General features: G+C 42.2%; 1 protein-coding gene across 4 annotated transcripts in view; it reads right to left on the bottom strand.

Annotated features, from left to right (window-relative positions):
* Nucleotides 1–15,176, bottom strand: part of MAP7 (microtubule associated protein 7) — a 97,763-nt gene that overhangs the window by 77,971 nt on the left and 4,616 nt on the right. The window contains exon 1 of one of the 4 annotated variants that reach the window (XM_081855290.1): nt 5,259–6,001. The exons of 2 other annotated variants lie outside the window; for them this stretch is intronic. In XM_081855290.1, coding sequence (XP_081711416.1) covers nt 5,259–5,391 — 133 coding nt within the window. In that variant the 5' untranslated portion in view covers nt 5,392–6,001. Of the gene's footprint in view, nt 1–5,258; nt 6,002–15,176 lie in introns of those variants that run through there. One more of the 4 variants, XM_081855291.1, reaches the window with a different exon arrangement.

Below are 15,176 nucleotides of genomic sequence, written 5' to 3' on the forward strand. Positions count from 1 at the left end.
TTCCATTCTGTGAAGGGAGGGTGGCTTTTTTTTCTTTTTTTGAAGAATAGAAAGGTACAATAAGAGCTTTATGAGTAAGTGAGCTAATGCAGTTTATGTGGGTGTGTTGGGACAGGAATAAGAATTGTTTATGTAAAGAGTGAGGCATCTAGTTTCCTTCAAAGGTTAAGATAAGCCAGCATAGATGGGCACAGCTTCAATGTTTTCACCAAGTTCTAGATTGCTTCAGCTTCTGCCATCTATCATGGCAAGTAAAACATCCCATACCTGAACTGGTACAAGTACTAGGTAAGATGTAAAAGAATAAGCCAGCATGGGAACCAGCCTGTCTTTTCAGATTTAAGAGCCAAGTTTCAGACAGACAACCACTGGCTCAGCTGTGAAAGAAAAGGCTTGCATTTCCAGTTTTTTTTGCCCTGTGTACCTTCTCTGGATTTCAATATCCACAACTACCACCAGAGGCCTACCTAGGCTCCCTTTAACCCTTAATAAGGGGATGTATCAGCACCCCTCGTCCCTTGCTCCCTTGGAAAGGAATTGTATTGGTGCCTCTGAAGCTGGGTGTAACAATGAACCAGAAACTCAAAAGTTTGCTTTTCATCACCTTTCGTGCTCCATCAATGACTTCCTCCACTGCCACTGGGGTCAGGTCTTCTCCACTCTGTGCCACTAGCTCCTCCTCCATCAGTCCGTCTTCCTGTCTGCCTGCCTGCCTTCCTCCCTTCCTTTTTCCTCTTCCTGCTACTCTTGCCTGCTCCCTCCTATTTCTCCTCTCCAAGCCCAACTGGCTTCTATTGCAGCACTGGCTGACTGTGGAGGAGGCCCCATAGGGTTGCTGTGATGGTCCATGCCAGCGAGCAGATTCCTCCGCCAAGTCACACGGAGGAGCCTACACACCTCACTCAGCCACCCAGAACAGTGGAGGCACAGCCCAGAGAGCAGGTAGGTGGGCAGGCTATAAGTCACTCTAAGACAGAGTGGAGGGGTGTGGTTTTTGTGCCCCCTGGGCCTGGGCCCTTGGTGGAAGCCAACCTAGCAAACCCCTAGGTACACCCCTGACTACCGCATGTCACTTTTTATGACTACTAAGATCATGAGTAAGTCCTATCGACTGAAAAAGTCAAGTTTCTCAGTCCCATCTTCTAGAGCAAATACAATAAAATAGCCCACTGCCTACTTTCATAAAATTAGATACAACTTCCCATGCCCCTTACATACACACATAACACACTTCAGAACAATGAAGACTACAAAATACACAGCTGCTATTAAAATAAATCTCTCTCATCTTTCTGGATGAACAAAATAAAGCTCATTGCTGGAAACGCAGTCACACAGTATCATTAGCATGAAAGAATCAGATGTTAAACTGCTGTGATCATCACAGACATCCCTGCCATGCACCAAAGTTAAGAAAAAAGGGGCCTTTTCTTCATTTGTTTTCAAAGTGTCAGAGAGAAAGAGAGAATTGATATTATTGTTCACAGGCCCAGAACACATTTGACTGCCCTTGTTATCAGCTGACTGAAGATTCTCTCTGCCTCATTTCCTCTTTAAACATTTAGGTTTCAATTTATTTGTTTACTAAAAAAAAAAAAATCAAAATTACAAGAAATTTAGATGCTTAATTACAAAAGCCAACCACAAACTTGTTATCACAAATGTCAGTACCTGAAATGAGTACTAAATATAGAGACATCACTTTTAAGACATAGGAGAAGTTGTTGTTATATATAATATACGTATGGCTTACCAAAATGTTCAATGCATTGAAATATTCTTTTCCAAATAGATATATTTGGCTGGTTATTGTTAAACAAATATTAACATTCCACCTGATGAACAGGTAGCAATACAGAAAAGAAGAGTCTGTCTTTAAAGGAATACTGTAGTTAACGTTTTGCTTCAAAGGCTTCAAAGAAACAGTGCAAGCCTGACTGTATCTACTCAGAAGTAAGTCAGTAGGGCTTACTCCCAGGCAAGTGGGGTTAGTATTGTAGGCTAAGTCACTTAGCTCAACAGTCATATCTTTTAAAGTAAAAAAAAAAAGCAACTACTTTCCCCTGTTCAATGGACAGATCAAAAATATAAACCATAAGCCACAAACAATGGTATCTAAAATAATGGCTATTCTTTACATTCTGTTGAGTCATACTTTTCTAAATCAAGAGATAGATCCATCTAGATGAGGAATTTGACTCCGTCGCTTAGAAGTCTCCCAGCTAAAACAAGCTTATGATTAGCTTACTTAAGTTGTTACCCAAGATGCTCCACATGTGTGCTACTGAACTGCTAAAGGCCATTTGTTTTAGCACTACTTCAAGAAGCTTTGCACAGGAGGGGAAGAAATGACACCAGAAATTCAAGGACTGATTTGCATTACTGGGGTTTTGTGTTTTGTTTTGTTTTTCCAAACCAGGTTGCTTTTCCTTCTGTCAACTCTGTCTGAATCAATGTGCACTGAACCCAAGAATCAGCAGTTGTGTACAAAAGAAACGGCAGGCCTCTGGTGCACTGGGAGTCCAAAGTGCATCTCTGAAAGTATATAATGGCCATTATCAATTCAAAAATTCCGTTTGCCCATCACACAGTTAGACAACCACAGCTAGAAGAAATACAAGTAACAAAAGGTACTGGAGCACCTAGAGAAGATTAGAGTCCTGAAGTGATTTACAAGGACAGCATACAATGAAAAGCCATTAATATAGGCTCAATGCACAGAGTTACTGAACAAGGAGAGGAAGGGACACTAAATAGCTTGCAAGAAGCCTAGAAAGTTGCCTTATACATATTGACAGCAGCTCTCCAGGGTTTTTGACAGGAGATATCAGAAAGATCAGGATAAAGGGTCACTGGTCTTGCAAGCATCACCAGCTGAAATTGAACAAGCATCTTCTTTTTTTTATTCAGAAGAAATAGCAAATTGTTTTGGTAATAGGTAGGTGGACTTAACTGCAAATACTGGAATATGGAGAATACATTCATAAACAAACTGTAATATACAATAAATGGCCAATAAATCAGGATTTCAACGTAATGAATCCACTTTCATATAGGCTGATATAAGGGCCAACAGATCTGTCACTCTCTCTTGCAATATCACATGATATTGTTAAGGATTTCACTGAACCAAATTCATAAGTCCTAGTGATCTTATTATATTTGTCTTACACAGAAACATACTTATTTCTTTCATATGTAAACCACCCAATTTATAAATCTCTTCTAAACAAATTGCAACCAAACCCCCAGATATTAATACCATTTACATGGAAGTCAGTACTCCTGTATCAATGGAAAATTTCCCCAAGTAAACATGTTATGAATCTCAGCCTTGATGGTGCACTTATAGTGAGTCTTCAAAGTACTTTAAAATAACAAACAGGTGAGATTTTCACTGCAGCAAGCTGGGGGAAATGGTACTTTGAAGCTTTACACATTATTGCCCTCATCTGTTGGCACACATAAGCAGCAGCAACAGTGTAGGGCAGGGGTCAGCAAACTTTTTCAGCAGGGGTCCACTGTCCCTCAGACCTGGTGGAAGGCCAGACTATTTTTTGGGGGGGGGGATTCCTATGCCCCACAAATAACCCAGAGATGCATTTTAAATAAAAACACACATTGTACTTATGTAAAAACACCAGGCAGGCCCCACAAATAACCCAGAGATGCATTTTAAATTAAAGGACACATTCTACTCATGTAAAAACATGCTGATTCCTGGACCATCCACGGGCCGGATTTAGAAGGTGATTGGGCCAGATCCGGCCCCCAGGCCTCAGTTTGCCTACCCATGGTGTAGGGGCACCAAGTTAACCCTCCTTAATATCATGCAAAACTCACTTTGAAGAGAGCACCCGAATGGACACTTCAACATGAAAGCAAATCTCCAAACAAGAATCTGTGTCCTGGAAACTGAAGTGCTAAGGTAAACAAGTTTGGAAGGGCTCAATTTCTAACAAGCCCATTTGCTCCAAGTTAATTTCCCCCAGTAATTGCATAGAATATAATTTCTACTGGGATTATGACATACGTACATTAAAATAGATAAACAAGAAGCTAAAGTAGCTGTGGCTTTCCCAACGTAAGTAGTTTGGGACTTGGGGTAGGGATTAACTAGAACAGCGAATATTCAATAGCTCACTGTTGAATAATTTCCCTCCATTTCGAAGCAAGCATTAAAAAACTTTGAAGTGCATATTTTGAAGTACCCAGCCTCCTGGGAGTTAACTATTCAGCTGAGCACATGAATGTAACTGTCATTTTCAAACAAACTAGCACAAGGTAAACATGAATGCTGTTTAAATCTGTAAATATTAGCCTGTCAAACCCTCCCATGGGTTATCTGGCTGAATGAACAGGGAAAATAAATGATCACTATGTCAACAACACAACTGAACTGTGTGAAGTCCTCCTACTTAATAAATACTACCAAAAACCTGACAGCTGTTTTTCATGATTTCACAGTACTGTTAGGAAGGAATTCTAATGTAACAGTTTCAATTCTCACAGCTGAGAATGCAAAGGTGAAAAAGCAGTAAGAAGTGCAGTCACCCCAAGTCCCAGGTCAAAGGTTGAGACTGAATGGCAGATAATCAGAACCTCAAAAATCCTGGGGGACAGGAAGCTATTATGATGACTACAGATGTTTAGCTGAGATTTTGCCAACCAATTCTCTATAAAACCTCCTTTCAAAGCATTTCTGGACAGTATTGATGTTTTGGGTTAGATGTTTTAAGTACTGTACTTGAGCAAAAATGTGTACCCAACTATCTATAACGCCACCACAATCTGCACAGACACCAGCTGAAAATTTCATATTGCGTTAGTTTCCTCAGTCGTCTGGTTTCCTCGGTGGTTTCTCCATTTTAATGACTTCGTTTTATCAGAACGTGCCAAAGGAATAAAACAAACACTTATTCCCTAAATAGAAACACAAATGCCTCTTTACATTATCAGAGCTTCACTGTTAACTGACTGTGTGACTAAAAAGATATAGCATTTTATTTTATGTGATAAACATATCACAACAAGAAGCAGAAGGCACAGGTTTACAGCCCAGAAAAGTTAAAATCCAGAAATCTAGCAATAATATTTCACTAGAAACAAACACATTCAGCATGCAAAAAAGTCAGAGATACAAAACAGACAAATCCTACCCATTAGGAAGAATAAGCAACACAGCTAACAAAATATACTATTTGCTGAGCTGAATATCCTACAGAGAGCCCTCGCTCCCTGTATTAAGTATTGCATACCTTTCAGTCTCTTGGACTTGCCATTCTTTTGCTGCTCATCTTCCTCATTAATGGTGAACAGAACAGGTGTATTTGGCCTCACGCCTGCCTTCTTTAGCCTCTCTTGCCGGATAGCGGTTGCCGAACCAGGCATGTTGCTATCTTCTTCCTTACTACAATATATCAGTCCCAGACTCCACTTAGCAGCTAGCTAGCTGCAAAGCAGCTCGTTCATTTGTAACAGATCCCGTACGGGTATAAGCAGTGCACAAACAGCTGACGAACACCAACATCCACTTGGCAGACGAGGGCCTGCAGTTTCCTCCACCTTGACAAAATAAAATAAAAGGCCTTAATTAAAGGCCCATCGGTTTGGAAACCTCCTCCTCCTCCTCCTCTTGACGCCTTTAAACCTGTTCAGTCAGATCCCACGTCTTCTGTCCTTCCTGATGCAGCACCTTTCCCCCCCTCCCTGTATCTTCTTCTTTCCAGCTACTGCACACTGAAATATTCAGCAGGCAGCCCAAGAGGAGAAAATATGATACGCCACCGTTAACAGTTGCCCTGACAACAGTGACATATCCTAATCAAAAGGAGGTCCGTGAATGTCGTCTCCTCAGCTGCAGGAAAGCAGCCTGCCGGAATGTTCCCTCTGTGCACTTGCTTGCTGCTGAGGCAGAGGAAGCCAGCGCACAAAAGGCCGAAACCACCTAGCAGGCTGGGCTGCTCCTTCTTCCCTCGGAGACTGGGTGGAGGAAGGATGGAGCTCCTGCTTGCACAAGCAGGCAAGTTCTGAGGAAGGAAAGCCGACTAGCCTGCAGGCAGGTAGGTAGTATTTTTTGCCAGTTCCTCCCTTAGCTCAGAGTCTGCAAGTTTTACCAAAGCAGGCTCTCTCTTTTGAATTCTCCAGCAATGCTCCCGTTCTTGCAATTGGAAAACATGCTCCACGAAGAAGGTAGGTGCATATTCCGTAAAGGGCAAAAATCTCAAGGCGGTACACAAGTGTTTTCTTGTGCAATTAAATAAGAAGATGGTTTTAAAAAAAAAAAACCTGAGGCAATGCACCTTGCATGAATAACTGGTGTTCCCTTTGGCAAACATTAACTCGTTGCAGCACAAAGGTTATTTGTAACAACAACTTAAGAGGACAGGACAAAGTATTTATCAAAGTTTTCCGGCAGTCAAAGTGTAACATGACAATGCTCTTTGCTGTTTATAGTACATAAGTCTGCCTGTACATTCCATTTCACGAACAACTTTGTTTGTTGGTTTACTTCCTTTTACTATGCCTTTCCGCTCATGGCAGCTTAAAATGTATAGAGAAACAGATCACAAAATATACGCTAAAATTGTAACAATGCATAAAAAAGAAACAGCACAGAGCAAGTTTTTTTAAACACACACACACAAACACACACACACAAACAAACAAACAAACACACACACACAGCAAGGAAATTAAAAAAGGGGGAAAACAGAAGGCAAACCAAATGCTTGACTGAACATAAAATCCTTTACACTTCCACAAAAAACTGCACATAGTCCCATTTGTGCTATAGATTTAACGCAGTAGCATACCACTTTAAACTGTCATGGCTTCCCCCAAAGAATCCTGGGAACTGTAGTTTGTTAAGGGTACTGAGAGTTGTTAAGCGTTATTATCCTCACACAGCTACGCAGCGGCGTAGCGTGGGTTATCAGCACCCGGGGCAAGGCAAGTAATTTGCGCCCCCTAACCCGGGGCAAGGCAAGTAATTTGCGCCCCCTAACCCGGGGCAAGGCAAGTACAGTAATTTACTCTCCCAAGCAGCAGCAGCGAGGCTTCTCTTTCCCCCGCGCTCTCCCGGAGCTGCCTCTTTTCTTTCCTTTTTTCCCTTTCTCCAAGGCTTTTCGCTTTCTCTCCTTAATTGATTCCCCCTCCACACCGCAGCGTTTCCTGGCTGCTTCCCCCCCCCCCTTCCCCTCTCTCTCCTCCTCGCTCTGCTTGCCTTGCCCTGCCCTGCCTGAGGGCGCCCTGAGGAGACTCCGCTCTCCTTTTTGACCAGGTGAGGTGGAAAAAAGGGGGGAAAGTCTCTTTCCGCCCCCTCGCCAGACTCCCTGCTCGGCTCGGCTCACTACCCAGGCGGCCAGTGGAGAGAGAGCTGCAATTACCATAAAGCTCCTCTCCCTCCGCTTCGCCAAGCTGTCAAAGCCCGGCAGCAGCGGCAACAGCAGCAGCAGGCGCAGCCAGACCCCCGCCCGCCAGCCCGCCCGCCCGGCTTCCTCTCCTTTTTTGCCCGCGGCAGAAGGCTTCGCTCTCCCCCTTCCGCGACCTCCTCGCCAAGCCGAGCAAGCGCGGGCTCCCTAACCCGTGGATTTTAGTAGGGGCAGAGAGCTGCTAGTGCGAGTGCGCCCCCGCCCATGTTGCGCCCGGTGCGGCCGGCACCCCTGGCACCCCCCACGCTACGCCACTGCAGCTACGGTTCCCAGAGTAGTTTAACAATCAATCTCTCTTCCCAGGAAACTCTGCAAATTAAAGCTCTGTGAGGGAAATAGGGGTCTCTTAACATTCCCCACTTAACTGTGAGGGAAATAGGGGACTCTTCCTGTCCAGGAGGATCCAGCGGCAAGTCTGAATGAACAGAATGAGAGTCCAGAGTCTGAGGTACTACATTGAGAAACTGCCATCCAGGGTTCAATGGCTCAAAGTTCCTGACAATGCAACCCTAGTATTTCCCACAACAAACAGAGTGAGGAAATTAAAGTATGCATAGTACATGAACTTCTCTCGGCCATAATGACCGCTTGGCAAAAAAACTCATTCATTTCAATATCCAGTGCTTGAGGCACTTGCAGTAATTTTAGTACTAGGCAAGAAACAAACCTGTATTTGCCAGCACATCCTGCAACATTTCTTCTTCTCAACCTAATTCGAAGAGGCTTTATGAGGCAAATCTCAAAAAGTGTACCTAGAGGATTTTCAAAACTATAGCACTCAGGCACTGGCGGAGGAGGGAGAGTGCACCACCCCCAGCAGTGCAATCCCCGGGGTGCCACTGCGGCTGCCCCCCCCATCCCCACAGGACGCGCACCCTGCCCCCATGGGCGGCGCCCCCCCGCCTGCTTTCCACCCCACCCCCATCCAGAGCATGAAGCTCCGCCACTGCACTCAGGGGGAGGCTGAAGGCTGGGGTGTGTGAATGTGTTGTGTTTTTTTTAAAAGCAGTTCTAGACTAAGTTTTTAAAAGTACATTTCTATTTTGAAATTAATAATTCTGAACAGTCAGCTCATAAAAATATCATGGCAGTGTATAATAAAACCATCAAAAAATTACCAAATCATGAAATATAGAAAAAAAATGGCCAACACTGAATCTAATTATTTCTCTGAAAATGATTGGCAAACCAGAAATGTTTTCAGCAGATGAAATATCAAAATTGTAGACATTTGTCTGATTTCAATAGGAATAGTATTTCAAAGCACTGGTAGTGTCACAACCCTCACCTTTATGGGAGACGCTTGCTCACTTAAATTTGTTCAAATGTTAAAGAGAATTTGCTAGATGAAGCAAAATGGTTTCTCTAATACACCTTTTGACTGAGGTCAAAGGTCCATCTTTCACACATCCTTCTATGTATTTGTCATTTTCTGTGTTTGGCCTCCTTGTCACTCTCTAGGAAAACTCTGAAAACAAACCCAGTGCAAGGTTATGTAGATGGACATAACCTTGGGCTAAATATATATGGGTTGGGTTCCCTTTCTGTGTTCTTCAGAACAAAACAGATGCATAGCAATCTGGGCCAGACTTGGAAAGCCAAACTTTGCCCTCGGTTCTGGATACAAGCCCTCATTCCATCCCCCATGCTCAATGGCTAGTATTTGACTAGCTAAAAATAGGTGGGATGGGAGACTTCTGAAGATTTTGTGAGCACAGAGAGAAACACTCATAGAATCCACATGTAAACAACGGCACAAACTGAGCTAGTTTTGCCTCACCATGTTTCCAGTTTTGTTTAAGCTCCTTCCTTCTTGGCAGGATTCCAGCTCTCACGTGTGACACAAGGTGTACAATGAGGCAGAAAATTTTAAGAAAAGAGTGTGAGCCATATGTAAACTGAGTAAATCCCTGCATGGCCCAAGTTGCTCATCCTTCATTAGTTTGCCTCCCAGCATTTTTCAGCCCATCTTCTAATCTAAAGATGAACTAGAAACTTCATTTCTCAAACTTTATCCACAAAAATGCACACATACCGTACTTTAAAAACTACGTGTGCACAGACATTCTTGATTAAAAAAATGAGCTGGATATTTTTGGTTATTGTAAGCAGCACAGTCATGTCTTAAATAGGCTCCTCTCCCCCTCAGAGAATAATAATTTAGAACGTGTATTCACATCTAACAGTTCATGCCAGCTGGCTTTATTGTGATTTAAATAATAATAATATGAAGATCTGAGTTTCAAAATACTTCAGAGCCCATTCCAGAGATGTTTTTATTTAATGCTTTCCAAGGGGGCATTCAGCATGGAAACATGCTTTGAATCAAAAGTGTGTTGTGGGTATGCTGGAGATAGTCTTTACCTCAGCTGGAACTGAAAGAATGAAAAGAATCAAGCAGCCTGTGGGTTCCTTCCCTTCAGTTTGAGACCCCTTCAGTTTCCCCCTCACACATTAAAGCCCTATGATGCGACAGGGAACAATTGACCTTTCACGAGCCTTTAAGCCACTATTCCGCATCCTGGTGCCCTCCAGTTGTTTCCAACTATAGCTCCTATCAGCCCCAACTTTAAGATATTGAAGGGTCAGTATGAGTAGGATAGTGGGGGGGCTTGCTTCCAATAAGTCTTCTTCCCAAGAATACTTCAAACTGCTAGTGAGGCTTGTCACAGATTAATTTATGGGGAGGAGGCATAATTTCCCCTCATGCACTTGTCCATTTTAGGACAACATGCTCAATGTGACATTTTTTCAAGGGACTTCACTTGTAAAAGCATAACTGTGAAGTTCCCTGTCTATATCCACCAGTCGTGAATGTGCTTTATTAAATGTATTAATTTTTTCTGGAAGCTTCCGAAAAGGAAAGACCATCAGAAATGGGATGGCTGATTTTTGCAAAGGATTCGCCCGAGGAACTGAACTGTTCAATTGCAAATGATGGCAGATGATAAAGATATCAGCATTGAGCCTTGAGGTCTTTGCCTTTCCTGAATGCTTCAAATATGAAAGGAACAATTGGGATGCACAATTATGCTTCCCTGGCTTCAAAAGTAGATGGATGAACACTTGGGGACAGAATACACCACTGAGGAATTCAGGCCTGTATTCAGGGATACATTCTCTAAATGTCTTGTCTCATATTAACCTGCCACATGACATTCTCAAAGTCACTCAACTTTTCATGTTTCTGCTTTGCATGCACACCCTGTAGTTTAACTTGCTCTATGATGTATAATTTTGCACTGTAGACCACCTTCGGTGTCCTTGTCACAGAAAGGCAGGGGGAAATGCAAATATAAATACACGAGTACAGGACAATCTATTCACACCATTTCACCTTCAACAACATCTTCCCCCTCCTGAACCACAAATTCTCTTTTAACAACGGAAGTCCCTGCCAGTCCCCAATAAACTGCTAAACAGGAACATTTAGAACTCCTTAGGGCATCTACATTCACCACAGAATAGCCATGATTCAGAAATGTGCCCATCAGGGTGTTTCTCCCTCAACAAACTTCCCATATGAGACTATGGCTGTATAAAATGCATTTGCAGGTGGCATCACCTCCTGCTATCACAGTGACAGATAGATCCACTTCAGCAGCGATTATAGGAGGTGGCACTTCTAAGATTATGCCACGCTGTGCACATTCCATTGTGAGCACACACCCTAAGCACTTCCTTTAGCGCAGCCTTTCCAACCTGATGCCCTCCCAATGTTTTGGACAAAGACCCTGATTTACTGCTCCTTTGCTGCCATCAGAGATAGTGGTTTTTTTAAGCAACACCTTTAATTGGCAGCAAATTTGAACACTGATTCTGTCAATGGTGAAAGAAAAAGTATCATGGCACCTTAAAGTTATTAGGCCATAAGTTTTTGAGCATGTGATTGAGTATATTCTAATCTGTGAAAGCTTATGCCTTAATACATTTGCTCCATCTTGAGTGTGTGGCACAAGACTCTCTGCTATTTTTGCTGTAACCAACATAACTATCCCTCTGGAAATTGTCAGTGCAATACCGTAAATAGAGGACAGCTGATTAAAAATGAATGAAATAATCTACCACACACTTAAATATGCAGGAGTCAAAATAGCTGAGTCCTTCCTTAACTTTGGGGGAAAGTTAATTATATGCCATTAAATGAGTACTCTGGGTATAAATTGCCATCGCTAACTTAGGAACAATGGAATGAACAGGTTTGCACTTGGAAGTAAAAACCATATATAAAGCACTTTATTCAGAAATATGGGCCTACTTCAAAGAAAAGTTAATACACCAAACATAAACATTAATATTTCCTCATCATGGCGCCAACACTGATATTACCAACAAACTAAAACCTCCCATTTCTACTTCTTAAGTGGTATTGCCTACTAAGCAGTTAATTCCTCATTATCCAAATATGCAGTGCAATTGTGTGTTTACCGTACTTCTCTCTCTTTCTCTCTCATCTCGCTTACTCTAGGAGATTGTTTCTTTTAATTCTCTAGAGCTTAGGCATTCATAATGTTTTTCTCCTACTCTAGTGGTCTGGTAGTAGTTTTTGTCATGTTGTTAGAGAAGGATGGCCAATTTAAACCCAAAAACAGGTTTGGACATGTTTGGTACTTGCCTTTTTTTTCCAAAGTAGAAAAGAGAAGCATGTTGTCTGGTGGCTACATACTGCCTACTTAATTGAGATAAATTGAGGGATAATGTTTAATTATCTTTGACATGCCAAATCCTTTTCCACCTTGAAAACAGATGAAACACTTCCTTTGTATGCACACTCACTTGTGCTCTCTCTCTGGAGGAACTGCTTCAGAGTTTATAACATGCCTTTGTCATTTACCATAAACCAAGATCCCTGAACTCTAAAAAATAAATTTCCAAGCCCACTAGGCATATGAGCTTTTAGAATGGTGGGCCATTAAATGATATTTCCTGCCACTTCCCTTGTTCTATGGAATGTTGCTATATAGCAAATATCACCAGCTATTTCCTTCAGACATCTTTTGAAGGCATGCCTCTTCTCTTCAGGCTCTCTCTGGCCGTTAAAGCTGGACTCTGCTTTTGTACAGTGTGATGCTGTGTTGTACTTTTTATAGTCTTTAATGTTGCTTTCAGTGGTTTAGACCATTGGTTTTATTGTGCATTTATGGTTTACTGTATACCTTCTGGATATTTTTAGAAATAAAATAAATAGCTCAATCAAAAGAGGAAGATCTGTGCACACATTTTGTTCCCTATGCTGCAATTAACAGAGCAATCATAAATGTGTATATGGTGAGTGAAGTGGTAGGAGATTTGTCCCTTTCATAGACTGACCAGCAGGGACAGCTCTACCATTAGGCTGCCTCAGGTAGCAGATTAAGGTGGGGGTAGGAGATTCAGGTGCTGTGTGGTGCTGGAAGACAGAGCTGTTTGTACCACATGGCTGGCCGTGTGTGTGTGTGTGTGTGTGTGTGTGTGTGTGTGTGCATGTGCCAAGCTAGCTGTCCTCAGGTGCAATGGATGATGCTGTCCTATCACCAGTGCTGAAGTAAGATTCAACTGAAAATTCAGCCAACTTCCCTAAGTGAAATGGAGGGCAGGAGGGGCATGCCCATTTGTCCACTTCTTGCTCCAGACCTACCTATTAACTCACTCCAGACAGAGTGGGGAGATGGTTTCTCTCTTTCTCTCTTGCTGCTGTTTGTTTGTTTGCTTACTGAATTGCCCCCTCATTTAAATTAGCAGGAGGGATATTAATTATTTAACAGACCTGATCTGGGTAGTCACCCAGTCAAGGAAGGAAGGAAGGAAGGAAGGAAGGAAGGAAGGAAGGAAGGAAGGAAAGGGCTTTGAATCCAATGTATCCAAGATTATCCCAATACAGCCCAGAGCATCCCATATCAGGTCCTACCACTGGTGGAAATGTTGCTATTATTGCAACTATACCCACAGAGCTTTCTGCCTCCAGGACAAGAAGGCCATAGCCAGCCAGCAGAGGTCCTCCCTTCTGCCTCATCCTAAACCAGCCTTCACCAGGGGTTAGGATTGCTCTGCAAAAGGTCTCCCTTATACTTTCCATTTTCTTTATGAAATGTACAGTGATCATACTGCATATGCCTCCTGACTGTGAAACTTTTTATTATAAGGCTTTAAAATATTGCATCAGTATTCTAGAAGGCATTTATGTTTTAAATATGCGTGAGAGCACCTTCTGAAATATGTTGCTTTTAAATGAAATCCAATCTGATCTTGACAGGTTTTCATTTAAAGAATATTATTTTTTCAGCACTTTTTCAGGGCCATTATCTGCAATATCATTTTAATGAAAACTTGTTAAGATCAGAGTATGTTATAATACAAACATTTCAACCGTCTTCAGAAAGTGACATCATAAATAAATACAGTACATCCTTTACAGAACAGAAATAATGCTACAGCTCAGCAGCATATCCTTCATTAAAATGTCAGCAGCACCATCTTGTGGTTCAATCTGTGTATAACTGAATCTAGTCACCTAACTACACAGAGCACCTGGCTATACCCAAAGCGTGATAGTGTTTGTAGTATTTGATACCTTATTTTGCTTCACTACTCAGTCTGTGCCTTCAGACTGCAGATCTTCAGTCATTAATGTTCTGTGTATGTTACCTGGCAGCAAGAAACACCCCTTCCTATATTTACTATGTTTTTGTGATAAAATAAAATTTCAAAATGCAGCTGCTCTCCAAGGGCAACGGTAAATGTGAGACTGTTGGGCAGATTCTTAAAAGCTCAACCTTGCCTTCATAAAACATTATGTTATCTCCCTGACAAAGTGCCTTTGGAGATCAACACAGGGCGATGATGGATATAATGTAAAGAGAAATCACAGCAGGTTCTTCCTCCACCCCCCCACCCCCGCCCCAGCACAGTTTCCTTCCTGCTTCACAATTTGCATGGCTCACGCTCAGTTACAAAGAAGATGAAAGAGGAAGAACTCTCCATAAACTGATTAAAGGAAAAGAACTCTCCTGTAAATAGTGACGCCTATGCTGGTATTTCCTATGGTGCTGCCATCCATCAAGGGAGAAACATCTATTTCCTCTGTAGAAAAGAGGATATCTCAAAACATGCCACTGAATATAATTCCATGTCCTTGTGACTAACACCTCCAGAATGTAATTAACCTGCATTGCAACCTATTCATTTCATCCTACCCCATATCCTGGCATGGCACACATTGGCAAAGAAATCAGCTAGGGGCACACAAATACCAGGGACTGATTTGAATTACATTTGCCTGAGTTCCAGCCTTTTATTAACGTGATCACCTGCTACACCTCACTGTAAGATATTTTGCATATTACACACCCACCCACTGCAAAAGAGCAAACAAAGCCCTGCTTTTCAAAGGGAGTTCTGCAGCAAACACTAATTCTAGGATGTAAGGAATTAAATAGATTCCGGGGGCGGGGGTGAAACAAACAATTTGCACAAGAAAAATCAGAGTCAAGACGTTACTCGGCACATTCAGTTCTGAACATCATGTGAGATTTTGAAGGAGCAAGCTTATGCTGAATACAGAAAAACCAAACCATTAAGCAGCTTGACCCTATTCAGAGTCAGATGGACTTTGTGGGGGTTTTGCTTTGTGCCTTTTTTATGAACTGCAGCATTTTGCATTAATGTGTTTGTATTAATGCAATATTTTGGTTTTAAATCTGCTGTTAGTTGCTTGGAAGCCAAAGGTAAGCCTTAACAAGGTAAGAACAGCAGCAGCAGCAGCAG

This window comes from Podarcis erhardii (assembly GCF_964252035.2).
Source record: "Podarcis erhardii genome assembly, chromosome: 3".
Taxonomy (NCBI): Eukaryota; Metazoa; Chordata; class Lepidosauria; order Squamata; family Lacertidae; genus Podarcis; species Podarcis erhardii.